At 30.9% G+C, this 23,140-nt stretch overlaps 2 protein-coding genes across 2 annotated transcripts; both read left to right on the forward strand.

Annotated features, from left to right (window-relative positions):
- Positions 1-911: 911 nt before the first annotated feature.
- Positions 912-6,101, forward strand: LOC124932264 (vesicle-associated protein 2-1-like). Its single transcript, XM_047472880.1, has 9 exons — positions 912-1,076; positions 1,165-1,236; positions 1,344-1,438; positions 3,548-3,618; positions 3,734-3,815; positions 4,292-4,407; positions 4,514-4,636; positions 5,212-5,280; positions 5,698-6,101. Exons 3-9 carry the CDS (start codon positions 1,384-1,386, stop codon positions 5,818-5,820), a joined length of 639 nt encoding a protein of 212 aa, XP_047328836.1. The 5' UTR covers positions 912-1,076; positions 1,165-1,236; positions 1,344-1,383; the 3' UTR covers positions 5,821-6,101.
- A 2,232-nt stretch (positions 6,102-8,333) lies between these two features.
- Positions 8,334-14,277, forward strand: LOC124928704 (cell division cycle 7-related protein kinase-like). Its single transcript, XM_047468957.1, has 13 exons — positions 8,334-9,201; positions 9,310-9,367; positions 9,462-9,524; positions 9,791-9,854; positions 9,929-10,022; positions 10,373-10,456; positions 10,935-11,024; positions 11,134-11,161; positions 11,709-12,203; positions 12,280-12,341; positions 12,583-12,692; positions 13,747-13,834; positions 13,905-14,277. The coding sequence occupies exons 1-13, from the start codon at positions 8,341-8,343 to the stop codon at positions 14,148-14,150; spliced, it is 2,343 nt and encodes a 780-aa protein (XP_047324913.1). The 5' UTR covers positions 8,334-8,340; the 3' UTR covers positions 14,151-14,277.
- Positions 14,278-23,140: the final 8,863 nt, after the last annotated feature.

The raw sequence follows: 23,140 nt of genomic DNA on the forward strand, positions 1-23,140 counted from the left end.
GGTTGAATAAGATATTTGTGTAAAATATATCAAACAAAAAATCTATTAAAATTTCAAACATAAAGACCTATTTAGAAATAACCTTGAGGTTGAGTTGACGAATAAATATATATATTTTTAAAATGATCAATGCAGTTATATTATGAAATGGATAGTCGTTTAATGCAATATTAAAATGATCAATGCAATTATAAAATGATCAATGCAATATTATATTTGTGAAGAAAATCACACAAATAATACAAAATTAACGTGTGCGGAGATTTTTCAAAAGGGCAAAGAGCTCCCAATTAAATTTGTCAGCTTCCCATATCGAACCTCATATAATGTTACGATGATAGCATTGTGAAAGATCCGTAACTGTTGTTTAAGATTGTTGAAGGTTCTACGATTTCTCTCCAACCAAATTACCCACCAGAAAAATAATGGGATAGAACCCCATTGTTTCATACCCGTAAATCTAGTTGTCTCAATCCACGTTTTCCAACACGCACCAATGGTTTCCGACATAACTCAATAAATACCAGTAATACTTTAAAAATACTCCAAATACCAGCAACACCCTTAAGAGACTCTTTCCACATCCTTAAGACACACGATATCGACTAACTAAGATAAGACTCTTGCGCATTCATCAGTTAGAATACCACCGCGGATCATACTCCACCCGAAAAAAAAAATCTTAATAAGAATTCTAAACTCTTATAATTTATCTTTAACACAACTTAGTTAGTACATGTTGAAGTCCAAAATTGACTACCTTATTTATAATGATGAATTATTATTATATATATATATATTAAAAAAATGTTTAAAAATAATTGTGATGTATTACTTTTGATGAGTTTGGAAAGAAATGAAAAGAAAAGAAAATAAGAGAAAAGGAAGAAGATGACACGTCAATCCACGTTTACAGTCTGGCACTTTTCAGCATTCCCAATTTGAACCAAACGCCACTGAATCATCATGCATCGTTTTCCTTTGCCGATGAACCAGCTGAAGAAGAAGAAGTTGACACCAATACAGAGCAACTTCATCTTTCTCCATCGCCATCTCTTCTCTTCTCTTCATATAAGGTAGCTCACATTCATTCACATATCCATTCCATTCCATTACGCGTATATATGCTATGCTGCTTATTCATCTAACAATCGGATTTCTCAGATCTAACCGCCAGATTCGTCGTCCGTCTCTCCACTTCTGCTCCGCCAAACGCCATCAACACACCACATCAACGTCTTAAGCTTCTCTATTATCTTCTCTCTTCAGTTTTTACCTTTTCTACACCATATATCTCAACAATAAGGGTTTTCTTTCTGTTTCTATTAATACTTATCATGCAGGTTCTGATAGTGGTAGATTTTAATTAATTGATTCATCACCATGACTGTTGCTAACCAGCTCATCTCTGTTCATCCTGAAGACCTCAACTTCCAATGTACGCTTTCTTCTTCTTGTTAAAAACTGAAATGTTAAATGTAATTTGCATTTTCTAGAATATAAGCTACCATGTCATTTTACTTGAGTTTGAATCTGAGCATTCTGTAATGCAAAAAAAAAAAAATGAAACTGTGTTGAATCTTAGAGCCCTAGTAAAGTTAGATGACAAATTTGTTATCACACATTCACAGCATCATAAAGGAATCCGGAGCTTAAATTTACATTCAAATTTGTAAGGAAATAGTGTTTTGCTTTTTATTTTTCACGATATGAGTGCGGAGTCAAACTTGATACAATATCCTTTGAAGGTTCGACTAGTGCCAGAGCACGAAGGCAATCTGCATATGAAAATCCCTAAATCTCAAGCTGATTGTTTGGGGAACATTATAGTGTTGATTTGTAGGTGACTCAATTGTTGAATACCAACTTGTGATATCTTTCAGGATTATCAATTTTGTGGGAAAAATCAACAAATGGTTATTCCCTTTAACTATGGGAGTTCTGGAAAGCTTAACTCCCATTATCTTGTATTAGATAAGATGTCAGTGATGTATTTCCTTTGGTTAACATAAAGACTTTTATTTGTCTTTATAATTTCAAGCTCAATATTGAAATATTTTGTCTCTCCTAAGGCCTTGATTGTAAACAAATTTTCCTGATAGTTCTTTATTTTGAATATCTCATTCAAACTATTTCCAGTGATCACAACATCATCTACATAAATGAGGGTGTAAATGAATTAGCCTAATTGTTAATAAACAAGCTGTTATCATTTCGAGATTGTAGGAAGCCACACTGAATTAGTTTGATGTTGGATTCCTTATTCCATTGTTGTGATGCTTTCCATGTTGGTGCTACATATCCTTTAGGTGGTAACATAAATACCTCTTCATCCAATATACTACTGAGAATGCATCCTTTTTATCGAACTAATGTAAGCGTCATTGCATGGTTGTTGCAATAGTGAAAAATATCCTTACTGCTACAATGTTAGCAACTGTCCAGAAGCTATCATGGAAATCTATGCCATCCTTTTGATGGTACCCCTTTGCTATTAAACAAGCCTTTAACATGTCTATTGTACCACATGAATTCAGTTTTGTCTTGTAAACCCATCAAGACCCAATGGTTTTCTTTCTTAGTAGATATCTGATCATTCAACCATGTAGGTTTAGTCATCATCTTGTCACTCGCTCTATGTTCTGTCTCATCATTTTGAAGTGAAGATATTTGGACTTGGAATTGAGGTTGTTGTATGATCATATATTGGTATATGTAGATGTTGAAGTGTCTGAAGGAGTTTATGATGAATAGGGAAATATTTTCTCATGAAAAATTACGCCTCAACAAGAGAGGTCTTTCGATTTTGAATGTCGAGCAACTTAAAAGCCTTTTGACCATCATGATAACCAATGCAGACACATTTTAAGCTCTGTCTTTAAATTTGAGCCTGAGTGTTTTCTGCATAATAGAGGCATCCAAAAGTTGTGAACATAGAATAATTTGGATTTGGACTTGTATAGAACATATAATGGAGTTTTCCATTGCAGAGTGGGTGAAAGTGGCCAATAAAAAGCAGGGTCCCAAATGAATTGGCTTATTCGGAAAAGGCCTTCTTCTTTGGAAGATCTATCTCGAGAATATGGGTAGAACTGTAAATGCATATTGGGTTGAAACATTAAGGCAATGGCTACTTGTATTCACCATGTTATTCATGGAGAATGGTTTTGGACTAACACAAAAAATAAAGTAAAGGTAATTTAGTATTTTGGTTGATAGTTTGAATGATGATAGTATAAACCCTTCATCAGACAAGGCCTTAGGGAGTAACAAAATTGCACTAGAACTTTTGATTTTCTTCCTGTACGAGAAACTAGTTTGCTTGTACGCCTTAATTAGTAAATGCCTATATATTTTTTTATGTAATTGGATGTGCTAATGTTCCTTTAACCATGGTCACAATAAGGCAATATTTCTCCAGTCAAGAGTTATTCTATTGAGTAATACCAAGTGAGATGGAAATCAATGTTTGTATTAACTGGTTCTAAACTATTATGTCTGCAGTATTTTTTATGTTATTTGTAACCTCATTCTTCTTTTATATTAGTTGAGCTGGAAAAACAGAGCTATTGTGATATTAAGGTGGCAAACAATACCCAACTTTATGTTGCCTTTAAGGTATTTCTTTATTCTAGCATCTGCATCTAATTTGCCTAAATACTTTTTCAGAGCTCTCTGACACTTTGAGTTAACCATGTTTCAATCTGTGGTTTCTTCCTTGCTATTTATACAGGTCAAAACTACTTCACCAAAGAAATATTTTGTACGGCCAAATACTGGCCTTCTACAGCCCTGGGATTCATGCACCATAAGAGGTTATTCTCTCTGCACTTTTGGAATATATATTTCAAAGAATAGTCATTTTATTGGATGAATTGTTGCTGCTACTTGGCATATTATATAAGAAATGAACAAAAAAGTTTTGGGTCATTCCTCATTGATACTCTGAACAATTTATATATATGTATATTATGTTTTTTCTTGCTTTTCTTTATTTGCGACAGTTCATGTCGTCACTTGAATTGAACTAATTTGGAGCTTGTTTGACGTGGGTTATTTGGGATTCCACAATCCAATAAACTAACACTTCTTCGATCAAATCATTAACTAAATACCCCTACTTTATCTTTTATAACACTTTTAAATATTATATTAATGATATTTTGGTCATTTTATCCAAATAATCCACTATTATACCAAACAAGATTTTTCCAAATACCTAAAGTTTATTAAAAAATAAAAAGGTGATGGGTTTGCTGTGTTAAAAATAGTTCAATTTTTTTTATTGTAGTGATCCTTCATGCTCAAAGAGAATACCCTCCAGATATGCAATGCAGAGACAAATTTCTGCTGCAGAGCACTATAGTCCAGCCACACAGTGAAGTTGATGAACTTCCTCCAGATACAGTAAGAATTTGTTTTTGCTAACAAATGCAATCTTTCTGTATTAAACATAAATTGTCTTGTTTAAAAGAATTGCCTTGCTTCTTTCTTTATGTATTACTATGTTCAGTTTAACAAGGAAGGTGGAAAGAAAATAGAAGAACGCAAACTTAGAGTTGTCTATGTATCTCCTCAAGGAGCGCCTGGTGATTCAGAAGATGAAGCGTTGAGGAGAAACTCTGATGGAAACGCTGTAAGTGTTGATTCTGTTTTTCTATTTGTTGGTTATGGAATGTTGTGCATTTGATGGACCTATTTTTTTTTTTTATTTGGATCGATCCAGATGAGAAACAATCATGCATGATTCAAATAAACTTGTTCGGTTTGGGTAATGGAAAAAATGAGTTATTTGGGTAAACAAATTTAAAGGGTATTTGTATTTTGGTTGATGATTTAATGATATGATTGATAATAGAATGAATGAATAGATGGCGAGAGCTTCTGAATCTGAATATGATTGAGAAACAATAACAAACTTTTGATCTCAGTAGTCTTACATAGGGGGGAGATGGCTTCTCGTATTTTTCGTCATCGCATTCTTTTCGAGTTTCGGTTACATTTGAAATATTTTTTATGGCAATGTTTCCCATTAACTAACAATAATTCTCAATTTTCATAGGAGGGTTTCATTCATATCTAAAACCACTAATTCTCAATCGTAGACAGCTTAATTAACTTTTACTTGATCTGTGAAATTGCTGTACATTCTTAACCATTCTTTTTCATAGGTAACTTTTTGATAAACCTTGTTCATTGTTGGTGATGTAGTCTTTGCAGTGTCTCAAGGATGAAAGAGATTCAGTTTTTAGACAAACAAATCAGCTTCAACAGGAACTGGTTAGTGCTTATATTTTTAATGATGTTAGACTCGTTTAATCTTAGTTCATTGTGCGGTGTAGGTGTGAGCCTAACTCAATCAAATCCATAGTTAGTATGGATTCAGTTCTAACCCAATTCAATCTATGGTTTTAGAAGAATTGGTTAAAAATCTAAATTTAAAAGAACATTTTAGAAAGGTGCAAAATCCCTAGTCTTAGAAGGTTCGTCCTCATGGCAATAAGGTTGTTGATTGGAGCCTTCACGACAATTTTCAGAGAAAAACAGTTTAGTAAAACAAAATCTAACATTCAAAATACCTAATAAAAAAGGGAAACACTATTTTAGATTAGTGGAGACTCATAGTTCAGTGGTAGAGCGTAAAACTCGTATATTCTCGAGAAAAACTATCTCCTACTTATCAGGTTTGTTGTGCAGGACATGTTGAAAAAACGAAAAAACCATAGGAAGGATGGTTCTGGTTTCTCTTTTACATTTGCAATTTTAGTGGCATCCATGGGAATCATACTCGGCTTTCTTTTGAGACTCGTTGCATCTTAATCTGGCTTCTTCATAGGCATACTTCAAGTTCCTCTTGTGTCCATCTTTTTTTTTATTTTAGTAATAGTTTTGTAGAAGCAAAAGTAAACGAAAATCGCATCGGTAAGTTTGTTGTTGGGCTTGATATTGTTTTCTTCTTCCCCCTAGCATGATTCTCTTATTGTTGTTCGAAATTTTTTGTCGTCTGAATGTCTTGTTTGATTTCCTTGTAAAATTTTGAAAGTTGTTTATGTGATCAATCAACTTGTTAAAGTGTCCTAAATTAGGTTTTATTACCTATATAATAGCCCAATAAGTTGTGATTATTGATATTATTATTATTGATTATTGATATAGATAGATTATGCCAAGACACTCTTAAGAAGACATTATGTTGTGGATTTTTTTTTTGAATAAAAAAGAATTGGAGAAATACAAAATATAGCATTTTTTTTTAGTTTTATTTGTAATTTTATCGTTTAGCACAAAAAATATTTTCTTTACTTGAAGGCTTTTAATAAGATATCATTTAAAAAATGAACTAGATTATGTTAGTTCGAATAATTGATTCAATTCTTTGAGAAAATCAGATTAAAAGAAAGTTTTTTTGTAAGAAAAAAAAAGAATTTGTGTAAAACAATTTTTTTTTCAAATGTAAAAGAAAAAAGAGTTAAAATAAAATTTCAACTCACGTTAAAATACATTAATTAAAATAAATATTATGATACTAAAAATGTGCTATATTCAAATTTTTATATTACAACACAAAATAATGGGCTGTGGTCATTCTTTTTTATATCTAAACACTATTGGGGTCAATTTTTTTTTTAAATAATAATATTTATTTTGAAATATATTAAATTTTGTATTTGTTATTAAAAAAAATACATATTCAGTTTTTTACTTTTTGCTTAATACATTTCAAATAAGTACAACTGATTAAATTGATTAATTTTGTTTAATCAGTATTTTACTATTTTAGTCATTATAAATGAATTAAAAACATTAAAAATATATATTTTAAACATATTTATAATTCTAAATATAATATATTATTCATACCAAATATAAACACATACAAATTTTATTTTCATTTTTTTTAGACCCAAACTCAACTTAGACTATATAACTAGGGCCTAATTTAATATTAGATTATTTGAAAAAAATATATTATTTCAATAGTTTATTTTAATAAATTTTAAAAGATTTAATTCAAAAAGTAATTTAAATCAGTCTTATACCTTACACAAAATTATTTTACTTATTTTTTTTTGATTATATCTTAATAATTTAAAATGTTTTGATTTTTTTTATTGTATAAAATATAATTTATATATCAATATGTTTTACAAACAACAATATTAGAAGAGATAATAATACCATAATTTTGATAAATATATATTTATTTTAGTCAATTATTTTTATTATCCAATCCATTTTTCATTTAAAAAATTTGGGGGAAATAAAGGCGGGAACTGGCACGTGCGCTAATGAAATTCTAAAAACCATATATGATTCCCTTTTCCCGCCTTTTTTTCTCTTTCTTCTTCCATTGACTGTATTCTCACTCTAGCTTTTTCACCATAGGCGTATGAAGAAGATCTATGAGCGATGATATTCGTCATCTTTCCGATTCGTTTATTTGGTAAGTGAATGTTTCAGATCCATGGAATCTCAGCTCGCCTCATCAAGCAGACAATCATTCGCCAGCCTTGAACTACGTGAAGCTTGGCAACTTCTTGTTATTCTTCTTAAACTCGGTCGTCCTTCTCTTCCTTCAGAAATCGCTCTCAGATGCACTCTATTTCACACTCAGCCTCATCGAGTTGAACGCCTCTGTTTCATTCCTGATTCGCCTTTGTTGTTCAGAGAAGACCGTCTTGTAGCGCCATCTTATACCGCGTTCGTTGCGCTTCAGAGATTCTTCTTGAAATTCAGCTTTAGGAGTCTCGGCGTCCTTGGAAGGAATGGAATTTGGAAAGATGTTGTCCTTACTTATTATTCTAGTAGGAAAAAGAGGAAGAGAGCTGAGCCTGATGTTCTTCCATCGGCGAAAACGAGACTTTTATTACAATCTGTTTGTGGTAAGGAAATTATCAGCTTCTTAATTTCGTAACTGTAACTGTAACTGTATCTGTTGGTTTCTTGTTCGTAATTATGCCGTGTTGATTCCGAATTTCAGATGATGATGATGATGATAATGAAGAAGATAACCAAATATCTTTTCCACTTCAAAATGGAGCTCGATTACTGGAGGTAATCTACTATTTAGCAATTTCATCACTCAATTGATATTATATGGAGAAATGTTGGACTGCATTCAAATACGATCTCATTAAGGTTTGATGGAGTTTCTAACAAGATACTATCAAGCTTTTATTAGACATTTGCATATCTTATAGTATTCATTTCATCATAAAAATTAGTGTTTGCGATCATTTACTTTTGAACACCATATTCTATTTAGGCTAATATATGTGCCCAATTAGTGTGTTAGTCAAAATCTATTCTAACAAGTTGTTTGATATGCAGCCAGCTGGTATGCCAATCATGAAACCCGAACTCAATAATTTACAGAATGAAGTTGTTGAGATTCCAAGGAATGTACATCTCAACAAAGGAGAGTTAATCTGTGGATTTGATGGAAATTCATCTGAATATCTACCTCAGAGTGCAACGTTCTTTCATTTTCAAAATTTTGAGCATAAATTAAATGAAGAGAATGTGACAAAATCAGAGTCATTCATGTCTCACATGGACCTGGTTCAACCTTTAGCATTTCCTTCACTGGAAACCCCATTTCTCAAGGAGAATGTGATTGTAGACGATGCTATAAATGGTGGAGATTCTGCAGTCACCATATTTTCATTATTGAAGAATGAGATTGATGGTCATGCTTGTGAGACTACAAACATTGGGGTACTTGAAGATGATAAAATTGCTGACGTTCCTCAAGGAATTCCATTTAATTTTGCAGACAATGGAGATTTTGCTGATATTATCCAATCTTTTAGTATTTCTCAAATGGAAATCTCACTTAAGACTGACAGTCAAACAGTAAACAAAGAAGGTTCATCGTCAATCAGAAAGAAAGGAATTGTTCTGAGCCAGACTCCTCTTTCTGCAACAGAGCTGCCTTTTGTTCAGCAAAATCAACACAGCTTTCATTCTTCTGAATTGAAAATATTTCCTACTAATAAAGAAAACCCTAAGCATCAAGTGGTCTGTGAGAAGTCGACCAAGGGTCTTGGTCCTCCCAAAAAGAAACAACTGTCTACAAGAGATGAATATTTAGCCCAGTTGAAATCCAATGCAAAGAAGACTGTGCAAATGAGAAATAACAAGGAGAAGTTGGACTGTTTCAATAATAAAAGGAAAAATCCAATTCCTACTACCAAAAAGGTGAGCTTGTTTTTGCTAACCATGTTCATGAGTTATATTTCGTGTAGATCTATACTAGTTTATTTGATTGACTCAAGACTGCCCATATGTCTTATATATAATTAACAGGAGGTGAAACTACTACCAAATTTTGATTCTTTTATTGTAGAAGAGGAGGAAGGTTCAGGTAAATACACATGTTCAAATTGTTCAACTCGTTCTTGCTATGTCTGCATATTTTCAGGAGATAAAACTTTTTAATTTACTCGTCAAATATGCAGGTGGATATGGAACTGTGTACAGGGCACAAATGAAGGAGGATGGAAAAACATTTGCAATCAAGTGTAAGTAGGAATGCAAACTCATCATTGTGATATATGTATTTTATTGTGCTTTGTTGTGAATTTATGCTAGGAGATGACTGTCAAACACTCTTTTTCTTATGGCTTTTAATTGGATGTGAAAAATAGAAATTGTCAAAGAATCTTATTTATCGAATTTACATGCTTGTTGGTACTCTGGTTCCTTGTAATTCCTTATTTATTTACTTAGGAGAAAATGCTTATTGTTTTCAATTAATGCATCTTCTGTTATGATCTTGAATCTACAGGTCCTCATGCAAAAGCCAACAAACACCATGTCCATAATGAGTTGAAAATGCTTGAACGATTTGGGTAAATGATAGTAACTTTGTGGATTTGTCACTAGCTTTGAACACTGTAATCTTAGAGTGGCATTCCTATTGCAGTGGTAAAAACTTTGTGATTAAGTATGAAGGCTCTTTCAAGAATGAAGATTCTGAATGTATTGTCTTAGAGCATGTTGAGCATGATAGACCCGAGGTAATGATAAATGCCACAATCTTTTTAACAATTATGATCCCAATGAAAAATTGCTTAAGTTAAAACTGAAACTGATTTTTTTTTGGTATGATATAAGAGTTTTATGGATGTCGGTCTTGATTATTTTCTAGATCATGATTCAAATTATAGTGCAACTTATTGCTTCATTTGTTATATAGATTATTATTATTATTATTTAGATCATTATGATTTTTGCACTCATAACAAATGCAAGTTTTTTGGATCATCATCAATATGAAGAAAAATGTTAACAAAGCAAATCCAATATAACCAGAACCCTCTCCACTTCACCCTTACAACCAACTGACATGTTTCTTCTCTTATTTCAGGTTTTGAAGAGAGAAATAGATGTTTTTCAACTTCAGTGGTATGGCTATTGCATGTTCAAAGCCCTTGCAGGTTTACATAAACAGGTATACTATTTTTTTAATACATTGCTAGACTAGTTGGGGGTTGGATTTCCTCTGGATTTGTTTGACTTGGGTTATTTGAGATTATTTCCAAATAACTCAATATTTCATCAACAATCTCTACTCAGCTCACATAATTCAATTCATCAATCAAAATATAAAAATATCCTCTATTAAAAATAAATAAGTTATTTTTCATTTTATATTTATACTATCCTAACTTTGTTTTACTCAAATAACCATGAGAACTTGTTTGATGTAGTTTTTTTATAAACCTTTTTTTTTCTTTGTATTTTAGTTGGTAATTTGAATGATGATTGTATTTAGAGATTATTTGTATAAAACACAATAACCCTTCATCAAACAAGGCCCAAATGACCCCAAATTAACCTGCTTTTTGAATACTTGAAAATAACCACATTGTTATTCAAATTATCCCAGCTCAATCAAGGCCTAAAAGTATCTTTCTTACTTGTAACAGGGTATAGTGCATAGAGATATTAAACCTGGCAACTTCTTGTTCTCTCGCAAGTTCAATAAAGGTTTTCTCATTGACTTCAACCTTGCCCTGGTGAGTAGTTTCCATTTCAAGTTTTAAATAGTGTTTGAATTTATTCTTATATTTTCTCAATATACCAACTTACATTTGTATTTTTTTTTATCCAACCCTGTTTTTGCAGGATTTGCATCACAAGTATGGAAAATCTGGTAAGCTTGATTATATTTAGTATTTTACATCAAAAAAATTGTGTCCATTCTCTTTATAATTCTTCAGGAAAATTCCAGTGAAATTTCCAATTTCTTTTTTCAAATTATGTTTTTGGAAAAAGGTAATTATATTATTTACTTCAAACAAAATGAGAGCACAATGAACTACCCTCATGTCTTAGAAATAGAACAACAGATAGGTTTGCTCTCATGCAAAAAAAAACATTAAAAATACATGAAAATGTGCATGTAAAATAACATAAACTAAAATCATCAATAACCAAACCAAACCAAAACAAAACAAAAAGAAGAAGCTGAAACCAACATATAAGACTGGTAATTTCAAGGACCTCCCAAGTCCCAACCATGTATGTACATTGAAGTGAATTAATCCTTTAATTCTATCATGGTTAATAGTTATTTTCCTCCAAAATTATTCTCCAGTCCTGTTTAAGTTCGATTCCTTTCATTCCAACCATAGAATGTAGTGAATATCTTCTTCTTTCGCTATGACTGGCTATTGATCTTATTGTTTACAATTTCACAGATAAGTCTACTTTGACCTCGAATAAAGTTTCACTTCCTCTTGCAAAATCAACCCTTGATGTAAAGCAGAATCTCTCCATTGGCAACTCTCAAAAACCAGTTACACTATCAAAGAATCGGAGGAAGAAATCTGGCGAGTTAAAAGATGGCGGTCCAGATTTGGTGAAAATGGATAGCAAGAATGGATTGAAAAGCCAAGGTGAAAATGGGTCTGGCCTGACAAGCACTAGAACTCCTGGTGAAAAGTTAAAGGAGCCTGTTCCATGCCAAGGTAGAAAAGAATTGCTCAACTTTGTTCAGAAAGCAATGCATACTACTACTACTACAGCAACAACAACAACAACAACTAATGAACCATTCAGTCTTGCATCTTCAAAAAGAAAGAGGGTTTCAGCCCTTCCTGGAAGAACAGACAAAAAAATTGTTTATCTTACTCCAATGTCACTTCATTCTCATGGCATTCCAGTTGCTGGTGCTGGTCCTGCACAGAAGAAAGGTTATTTATTTTTTTAAAAATTTCTTTCACATTTATTTTATTCTTTTGAGACATTAACCTTTCTTCAATTGTTTAGGGTATGGTAAACATAAGCAAGAAGGTCCATGTGTTGGAACAAAGGGCTTTCGAGCTCCCGAGGTGAGGAAATATTATGAAATATTCTCCCTATGTCCCCCAAACAAAATTGAATCATTATTCATTATGCCTTTCAGTTATGAAATATGAAAGATTAGTATGTGTTTCTATTCTCATGACATGACATTCTCTTTATAAACACCCACTTATCCAAAAATATTTTAGTCATTTAATCCAATTAAATAATTTTTCACAAAACATGATTTTTCGAGTTCTTAGTATTGAATGGGTTATGTATGTGCAGGTACTTCTAAGATCGGCACACCAAGGGACTAAGTTGGATATTTGGTCTGCTGGTGTAACACTACTCTACTTTTTGATAGGAAAAGCTCCTTTCACCGGTGAACCTGATCAGTAAGTGTTTTGCTCTTTCTTTTTTTTTATAAGTGTTTTTCTTTGTTGTCCTGATAATGTCTCTTATTTTCTTTACTGGTAACAACTCCTTAGTTACAAAGGCTAGATTTGAAATTATGACTTAAAAACCCAACCCATTAGCTTTGAGAATAGTCTTAGGAGGTTTTATTTCCACTCAAAGTGGAGGATCATGACTACGAGATCATGACTTTGAGTGAGTGCAAACAAATTGAATAATACCAAAAAAAATAATTATATTTGAGTTCAAACTTGAAAAATATGATGTATTCGAATTTGATTCGAAACTCAAAATTCAATAAAATTTGGTTTTAGCTCGATTTGAAGTAAAATTCGAACTCAAAATAATACAAAGAGTTCATTTATCACTGCTTACATGGATATTAGATTTCCTATCAATTCAAAATATTATGTTTAAAAAGAGTGATATTTTAAAAATATATTTGTTTAGGTTTAGAAAAGAAAATGTGATATATATATATATAATATATAAGGTATAATATAATAAAAAGTATATAAATATTAAATAAATGTTCACGACTTTTGGGTTTGATTTCGGCTCGAAATATTATTGAATATTTTCAAATTCGATTATTTCGAGTTAATTTGTATATAGAACAGACTTGAAAAGTTCGGAGCCTGTTCAGATGGTTTGCACCCTAATTATGGACACCAATTTTTTAAGTGAATTTATATGATGCCATGTATAGAGTTGAAGAATAGAAGTAGTAGGGGGTTAGTAGATTAAGTTAGTGGGTTAGAGGTTGAAAGAATAAGCAAGAACATGGCAAAACCACAGAAAATTGTAAGCATATGTCAGAATTTATTATTGAAAAGAATTAAAACTAATTGAAGTATCTTATCATATTTATAAAAGTATATAAATTAAGATAATTTAATAATCTAATCATGGTGAGCTTGTATTGAAAAAGAGCATCTAAATTTAAATCCAAATTTAGATGCAAACATGTTTTCAAATATGATCCATTCATTCATAAGTATCTCCTTTGAGTCATATCTATTTTTCTTATTGCAGGAATATAAAAGAAATTGCTAAACTCCGAGGAAGCGAAGATCTATGGGAACTCGCCAAATTACACGATAGAGAAGCTTCATTTCCATCGGTACAAAAATTCACTTAAATAAACGATAAAATTAACTATACTAATCAACCTTTTATGTTTGTTTGTGAAGGATCTCTTGGATACAGAATTCCTTCAAAGTACTAATGTACAAGAGTGGTGCAAAAAGAATACAAAGAGAATCGAGTTTTTGGAACAAATACCGGAATCACTAATTGATCTCTTAGACAAGTGTTTAACAGTGAATCCGAGAATTAGGTTAAGTGCTGAAGAAGCACTTCGACATCCATTTTTCGAAACATGTCACGAACAACTTAGGAAGTATAGACAACGGAAGGAGAAACAACAACAAAAGTAAGAAAAAATTTGATGTTCTTAGATATCAAAATCTATATAAAGAAATTTCTATTAATTAGTTTGTAATTTTCACAGATTAATGTTGTAAAGAAACTTGAAATTAATTGATTGTTTTTTCTAGATTTAGAAAAGGGTGTTATTTAATTAATTTGATTAAATGTATGATGTTATTCCATATAAAGGTTAGTGGGATATTTGAAAATTTCATGATTAGATAATTTGATTTCTTGATATTAAATATTTATGTTATTATTATATATAAAGGAGTTGGAAACAAGGCCATGTCCTTTTGTGAAAGGAAAGGTGTGTGCTAACAATATTTTCCAATTTGTATTTTAGTCAAAAGAAATAATTTCATTCATGGACTTAGTCAAAATGTTAAGAAACCACTTCTTTATCTTTCTTAGCCTTTTATTTAATTTATTTACTCTAAAATTATTACAATAATAATAACTAATACAATCAGGAAACTTCAATTACTTTAATTAATTCTTAAAATTTTATTATTTGAAAAGATATTCAATAAAATTTTAAATTAAGTAAATTCTTATGAATTTGAAATTTAGAATCTTAACCATAAATAATTCTATAAATAATTTTGATTTTACAATTTATTTATTAATATTTTTAAATTAATTTTATACTTAATTATATATACAAATAATAATAATATATAATATTAAATTCTCGATTCTAAATTTTGTACTATTAACATTTTAACTCTTTGGATAATATATAATATATATAATTCAAATGAGTTTGTTTTTGAAATTATTTTAAGAGGTCGCGTGATTGGTGAATTAATTTTACTAAAATTTTAATATTTGTAAATTAATTTTATGTAACGAATTTATTTTTTAGACAGCTATTTTATTTGTAAATTAATGTTATATATGTAACTCCTTATTTGATTTAATAAAAATTAATTTCTTATAAAAGAATTGAAAGTAATTGTTAAGAAAGAATTTGAGAATTTTGTACTTAGAGAAGTTTTTTGTTTTGATTTTACTCTTAATTATGGGAAACAAACAAAGGATGTCATCGTCACACTAACTACTGTTTTACATTGGCTAATTTGGCATTAGTTAAGAGCTAAAGTGTTAAAAGTCTTCTTAAGAAAATAAAAAGTTTCAGGTTTAATTTTTAATAAAAATGTTTTAAATTAGAGTGAGAGATTGTTATAATTTTTTTATTAAAAATAAATAAATAATAATAATTTGTCACCTTACATCTAAATTAAATAAAGGTAACAATAATATTATAACTAATAAGGTAAATAGACTATTTCATTTGGATCCATCATCCATGTAAGATTTTGTTTAACTGCAAAGTGTATTTGAACTATCTTTTTTATTAAAATAAAAATGTATTTGAGCTTAAAAAAAAAGTTGAGGATAGAATTGTTATTAAAGAACTCGAATCTTCCGCTTTTTTTTTTTTTTTTTAATCAAAATAGTTTGAGTCTCGTGTATTTACTATTTCACCACCAAGGTATCTTGAGAGTGAATCGTATTTCATGAATATGATATCTATTTAGTTCGATATAAGGAGTATATGACAATGATGGAGTATTATTGCTATTGTTTCGGACATGTCATGTAGGCTCTGTTAGATTTATTGGACTAATATATATAAATAATGTGTTTGGGCTATTGTCTATTCAGAACCCAATTGATAAAGTGATCCACTAAAGTATTTTGGTTATTGGGCTAAGTCATGTTTGGTTATTAGTATGGTACGATTTATTATGTGTAGAAACCGTCAATTTATTTATTATTTATGATGGTTAAATAATAAATAAATAAATAAATATAAAAGGGTTGTGGTTTCCCGATTCACAAGTAGCCAGTTTTCATTTTCTCATTAACCTCCATCGTAAGAGAGAAGAAGGGAGAAAACCGCTTGTAGAATTGGAAGAGCAAACCCAAACTCAAAGATCTTCATCATGAATTCAGGTACGCTTCCGCTTGTTTAATCAACTTATGGACATAGAGAAATTTATGTATTAAGATTGTGATTCATCCATGTTAGATATTATTGATCTATAAGATTATAGATTAAAGCCTGAAAGAAAAGAAATCTAATATGTATTTGTTTAGAATCATGAATTTAGGACTAAAGAAAATTCCTACAATTGGTATCAGAGCCAATCTCTATGTTAGTTTGTTAATATTAAGATTTTTTTTATGATATCATATTATGATTAAATCATGAATTAAGATATCTAGTAAAGATGATTTGAAGAAGAATGATTTTTTGGGTTTGCGATTCTGGTTATTATTATTTTCTGTAAATCTTTAATTTATTATTTAAATAATAAATTAAAGATTAAGTTTTGAAAAGTTCAAAAATTTAATTATTTATTTAATAAATAAAGATTTTATCATAAATAAATCATATAACCGATATATATTATTGAGATATATATTATTGAACTCTAATTAAGGATATATATATTATTAAATATATGTATTTACAGAAAACTGTAACCGATATATATTATTGAATATATATAAAATAGTTAATTATTTTATAACCTCTAATTAAGGATATATATATTATTAAATATATGTATTTACAGAAAACTCTGTAACCGATATATATTATTGAACTCTAAATTAAGGATATATATATTATTAAATATATGTATTTACAGAAAACTGTAACCGATCTATATTATTGGATATATATAAAATAGTTAATTATTATGTGATATATATTTTTTATTTGGAACATAAAAAATATAATTAAAGAATTATATATATATATATATTTTTAAAAGAATTATATTTAAAATATATATACGGGTTATATACCTCTTTCATAATATTATTATGACGTAAATAAAATAATATTAAGAAAATAATTAAGAATTTAAGGAATTAAGAATTTAATTAATAAATTCAATTCGGCTTTTGAGATTTAAGGAGTTTATTATTCTAACTAATCAATTGAAACAACATATTACCAAAGTAATCTATCTTGTGAATGTTGATTCGGTATATAGATTTTAAATGATAAATACGTCTGTAATTCATGCGGATATTATATCGGTCCAAAGATAGATTAATATTGTCGGGCCGAATTACAGAAGTACCTGTGATGATGAATATGTGACGATTATTCGGTTCCATGTGAACAATAATTCAATCCAAAGATAGAATCATTGTTTGACAGGATTTATTGTCAGTATTTGATCATTGCACAAAATATCACTTACAAGTTAATATTTCTGTCCAAAGACTAAATATTAATGTTGTGCTAGATATTTTATTTTTGTTGATGGAAAAATCTCAATGTGAATTTATTAATCAAGATGTGAAAAATGTGTTCATAGTATTTTTTTGTTTAATTTCAGTTAATGCTTCCGCATCTACAATATCTGCCAATGTCAATTCTATTCATATACTGAATGAAAATAATTTTAAGGATTGGAAGGATAATGTTTTGATTATCCTCGGGTGTTTGGATCTAGACCTTGCGCTTCGGATTGATCGACCCATTATTACGGATCAAGGTTCCCTTGTTGAAAAACAGGACCTTGAAAAATGGGAAATATCAAATCGCATGTGTCTAATGATCATTAAGCGAGGAATTCCAGAAACGTTTAGGGGTGATATCTCTGAAGTCACTAATGCTAAGGAATTCATTGAGGAAATTGAGAAACGTTTTGCAAAAAAAAAAACGATAAGGCTGAAACAAACACGCTTCTTGCGAGTTTGACCTCAATGAAGTATAAGGGAAAAGGAAACATAAGGGAGTACATAATGGAAATGTCTCACCTTGCTTCAAAACTAAAAGCACTAAAGTTAGAGCTTTCTGATGAATTGCTCGTGCATTTGGTTTTAATCTCTCTTCCTGCACAATTTAATCAGTTTAAGGTCAGTTATAACTGTCAGAAGGAGAAATGGACTCTTAATGAGTTAATTTCATATTGTGTGTAAGAAGAAGAGAGATTGAAGCAAGATCGGACTGAAAGTGCTCATTTGGCTTCAGGAAGTAATTTCAGAGATAAAAAGAATAAAAGGAAGAACCCTAAAGAAGCTGCAGGTGGTCCCGTGCAAAAGAAACAACAAACTAAAGAAAATGAGGAATTTAGTTGTTTCTTTTGTCGGCAATCCACACACTTGAAGAGGGACTGCACTAAATATCACGCATGGCGTGCAAAGAAAGGGTTGCCTGAGCTGCCGAAAGCCAAGTGATGATGAAAGATTCATTTTTGTGGGCAATGGCAAATCAGTTGAAGTTGAGGCTATTGGGAATTTTAGATTATTATTAAGAACTGGTTTTTATTTGGATTTGAAAGACACTTTTGTTGTACCGTCTTTTAGACGAAATTTGGTTTCTATTTCTGTTTTGGACAAATTTGGTTATTATTGTTCATTTGGAAATGGTCAGTTTAGTCTTTCTTTAAATTCAAATATTATTGCAAATGGTTCTTTGTCAGTTTATGATAATCTATATTTACTTGATACAATTGCCTCATATAATGAAACTTTGCATACAAGTAATCGCGGTACTAAAAGAAAATTAACAACTGAAAATTCTACATCAATTTGACACAAGCGTTTAGGTCATATATCTAAACACAGAATTGAAAGGCTTGTAAATGATGGAATTCTTGATTCTCTTGATTTTTCCAATTTTGAGGTTTGTATTGGATGTATTAAGAGAAAGCAAACAAACGTAAGGAAATTGGGTGCCAACAGAACTACAAACGTCTTAGAACTCATTCATACTGATATTTGTGGGCCATTCCCTACGGCTTCTTGGAATGGTCAACGATATTTTATTTTGTTCATAGATGATTATTCAAGATATGGCTACCTTTATCTCATTAGTGAGAAGTCCCAAACACTGGACGTGTTTAAGGCATACAAAGCTGAAGTAGAAAATCAGCTTGGTAAAAGAATTAAAGCTATCAGATCCGACCGTGGTGGTGAATACTATGGTCGATATGATGGATCAGGAGAACAATGTCCAGGACCATTTGCTAAATTCCTAGAGGAATGTGGAATTATACCTCAATACACTATGCCAGGTTCTCCTCGCATGAATGGTGTATCTAAGAGACGAAACAGAACTCTTAAAGATATGGTAAGAAGCATGATTTCTCATTCTACTTTACCGGAATCTCTCTGGGGAGAAGCAATAAAGACTGCAGCATATATTCTCAATAGAGTTCCAACTAAAGCAACAACTAAAACTCCTTATGAGCTTTGGACCGGTAAAAAGCCAGTCCTAAAGCATTTTCATATTTGGGGATGTCCAGCAGAAGCAAGGCCTTATAAGCCTCATGAAAAGAAATTGGACTCCAAAACAGTTAGTTGTTACTTTATTGGATATTCTGAGAAATCAAGGGGTTATAAGTTTTTTGTTCCCACGAACAGAACTATTTTTGAGACGGGAAATGCAGTGTTCTTTGAGGATATTGAGTTTGAGGGGAGAAATACTAAGGAATTTGTATTTGAAGAGGAATTTATTCAAATTCCTATAATTGCTACTGATGATAATCATGAATTTATTTATGATATTAATCAAGAAGTAATTCTAGAACTTCAAGACAATAATACAAATCTTCCCATTGAAAATGAGGTAAACATTCCTGAAGAACAAACTCAACAACCTCAAGAACAAATGCCATTACGGAGATTCACGAGAGAAAGGAGAAATGCTATTTCGGATGACTATATTGTATTTCTCCAAGAACATGAGGATAGCGTTGAAATGATGGAAGATGATCCTATCAACTTACATCAAGCAATGCATAGTTCTAATTCTCATAAATGGATTATTGCCATGAATGAAGAAATTAAGTCTATGGAAGACAATGACGTTTGGGATCTAGTCTCATTACCTGAAGGTGCGAAACCTTTTTGGTTTTAAATGGATATTTAAAACCAAAAAGGATTCAAAGGGTGATGTAGAAAGATATAAGGCACGTCTTGTTGCAAAGGGTTTCACTCAGAGGGAAGGTATTGATTTTACAGAAACCTTTTCCCCTGTTTCGACAAAGGACTCTTTTAGGACGAACATGACATTAGTGGCGCATTTTGATCTTGAGCTACACCAAATAGATATTAAGACTGCGTTTCTAAATGGAAACATTGATGAAACAATTTTTATGAACCAACCAGAAAATTTTGTGGTGGGAGATCCAAACAAAATGGTTTGTAAACTAAAGAAATCCATATATGGTCTCAAGCAAGCTTCTCGTCAATGGTATCACAAATTTCATAAAATTATTATCTCGTTTGGTTTTGAGAGTAATTTAATTGATGATTGTGTATACCACAAATTTAGTGGGAGCAGACATATTTTTCTGATTTTATATGTTGATGATATATTGCTCGCTAGCAATGATACAGGCTTACTGCATGAAACTAAAAGATTTCTTTCAACTAAGTTTGAAATGAAAGATCTTGGTGATGCCTCTTTTGTATTAGGAATTCAGATACATCGAGATCGTTCTCGAGGTATACTTGGATTGTCACAAAAGAGTTACATTGAAAATGTACTAAAGAGATATGGCATGCAGGATTGTAAATCAGGAAACAACCCCGTTGTTAAAGGAGACAAATTTTGTCTTCAACAATGTCCTAAGAATGATCTTGAAGTTAAAGAAATACAGAAAATTCCTTATGCATCTGCAATAGGAAGTTTGATGTATGCACAAGTCTGTACTCGACCAGATTTGGCATACATTGTCGGAATGTTAGGCAGATATCTGAGTAACCCTGGTATGGATCACTGGGTAGCAGTCAAGCGGGTTATGCGTTATTTGAAAAGAACTAAAGACTACATGCTCACATATAAGAAATCGGACCAACTGGAGATCGTTGGATATTCAGATTCGGATTTTGCTGGATGCCAAGACAGTCGGAGATCCACTTCAGGTTATATCTTCATGCTTGCTGGAGGAGCAATCTCATGGAAAAGTGTTAAACAGACACTCATTGCTTCTTCCACTATGGCCGCTGAATTTATAGCATGTCATGAGGCATCCAATCATGGAATGTGGCTGCGGAATTTTGTCACTGGGCTAAAGATTGTGAAAGGAATTGAAAGACCACTAAAGTTATTCTGTGACAATAAATCATCAGTCATGTATTCGAACAACAATAGGAGTTCAACTAAATCAAAGCACATTGACATCAAGTTCCTAGTTGTTAAAGAAAGAGTTCAGAACATATTGGTACAAACTCTATGATTGCGGATCCGCTAACTAAGGGATTACCACCCAAGGTCTTTTTGGAGCATACTGCTCAAATGGGTGTTATGTTATTTGAAGATATTCAGATTTAGTGGGAGTTTGTTTCTATATATATGTATGTTATAAAGACTTATTGATTACTGCAGTTTATGGATAATAAAGAATTTTGTTACACTCTGTTTATAGAAAATTTTGATCTCATTAGGGACCAGTTAGAAGTTGACATGATGGATCACATTGGATGTCATTTCTATGCTACACATCCGTACTATGATCTATGTCATTTAATTATATTGATATTCGTGATCATTGATGGGTTGAATTACGAACTAATGTAATTAAACCGCTTTGGTTCAATGTTGATATGATTAATGGACGAGATTGATTTGGAGTGACTTTAAATTATGATAGCCACATTATTTGCGCATAAAGATGAACACATGTAATTATATATATTGTCCAAGTGGGAGATTGTTAGATTTATTGGACTAATATATATAAATAATGTGTTTGGGCTATTGTCTATTCAGAACTCAATTGATAAAGTGATCCACTAAAGTATTTTGGTTATTGGGCTAAGTCATGTTTGGTTATTAGTATGGTACGATTTATTATGTGTAGAAACCGTCAATTTATTTATTATTTATGATGGTTAAATAATAAATAAATAAATAAATATAAAAGGGTTGTGGTTCCCCGATTCACAAGTAGCCAGTTTTCATTTTCTCATTAACCTCCATCGTAAGAGAGAAGAAGGGAGAAAACCGCTTGTAGAATTGGAAGAGCAAACCCAAACTCAAAGATCTTCATCATGAATTCAGGTACGCTTCCGCTTGTTTAATCAACTTATGGACATAGAGAAATTTATGTATTAGGATTGTGATTCATCCATGTTAGATATTATCGATCTATAAGATTATAGATTAAAGCCTGAAAGAAAAGAAATCTAATATGTATTTGTTTAGAATCATGAATTTAGGACTAAAGAAAATTCCTACCGGCTCGAGTTAGACATCCAAGTTGCTTTGATTGCGATCAATTCTTTATTTTTCAAGGTACCTTTGTTCTCTCTTTTATTTTTAGCTTTTCCGGAAATTCTAAATGAATAATTTCAACGAAATCTTTTCGATTGACTTGTCTATTCATGATCAAAAGGCTGGATGAATGCTTAAAAGAAATCTGTCTTGAAAACATACACAAATTTCATGATAATTTAATGGTTAAATTGTTGATAAGAGATCTCATATTTGAGCTCTTTAGATACATTGTTTTATGAGTTGAAAATGTATAAAATTAAATATTTAAATTTGTTGTGACATTTTAATTAGATCACCCCCAACAATGAACCAAAGACCTTATACAAAATAAAAATAATTTGCTTTCACATGTATATATTTCAATTAATCATAGTCACAGTTACAAATGTACTAAAAATATAATTTTAAATGACTTTTACATATAGAAATTATAGTTGTCTACTTTAGAAGAAAAGGGGCAAACCCTTTCCCCATGCTTCTGGGCAAGAGCTGGCTCATAATAATACCCGATATCTTTTCATGGTCCCAACCCATCATTCATGTGCTTACTAAGGTTTAGTTTGGTTCCAATTTTTTTAAATTACATAATCAAATTTATCTAAAAAATTAATGTAACAAAGTTGTAATTTCGACCCATAAGACTAATTAAAGATAATTATATATTTATTTATTATAAGAGGTCAATAGCATCATTACATCTGTTAAGTTAAAGAACTAAGTGTTGTTCCAAACAAACCCTAA

This window comes from Impatiens glandulifera, chromosome 3 (genome assembly GCF_907164915.1).
Source record: "Impatiens glandulifera chromosome 3, dImpGla2.1, whole genome shotgun sequence".
Lineage (NCBI taxonomy): Eukaryota > Viridiplantae > Streptophyta > Magnoliopsida > Ericales > Balsaminaceae > Impatiens > Impatiens glandulifera.

Coding starts and splice junctions, on each gene's coding strand:
- LOC124932264 (XM_047472880.1), top strand. CDS start 1,384: ATGACTGTTGCTAACCAGCTCATCTCTGTTCATCCTGAAGACCTCAAC. Junction 1,439..3,547: donor TGAAGACCTCAACTTCCAAT/GTACGCTTTCTT, acceptor CTTTTATATTAG/TTGAGCTGGAAAAACAGAGC. Junction 3,619..3,733: donor AACTTTATGTTGCCTTTAAG/GTATTTCTTTAT, acceptor CTATTTATACAG/GTCAAAACTACTTCACCAAA.
- LOC124928704 (XM_047468957.1), top strand. CDS start 8,341: ATGCCAATCATGAAACCCGAACTCAATAATTTACAGAATGAAGTTGTT. Junction 9,202..9,309: donor CAATTCCTACTACCAAAAAG/GTGAGCTTGTTT, acceptor TATAATTAACAG/GAGGTGAAACTACTACCAAA. Junction 10,457..10,934: donor TTGCAGGTTTACATAAACAG/GTATACTATTTT, acceptor TACTTGTAACAG/GGTATAGTGCATAGAGATAT.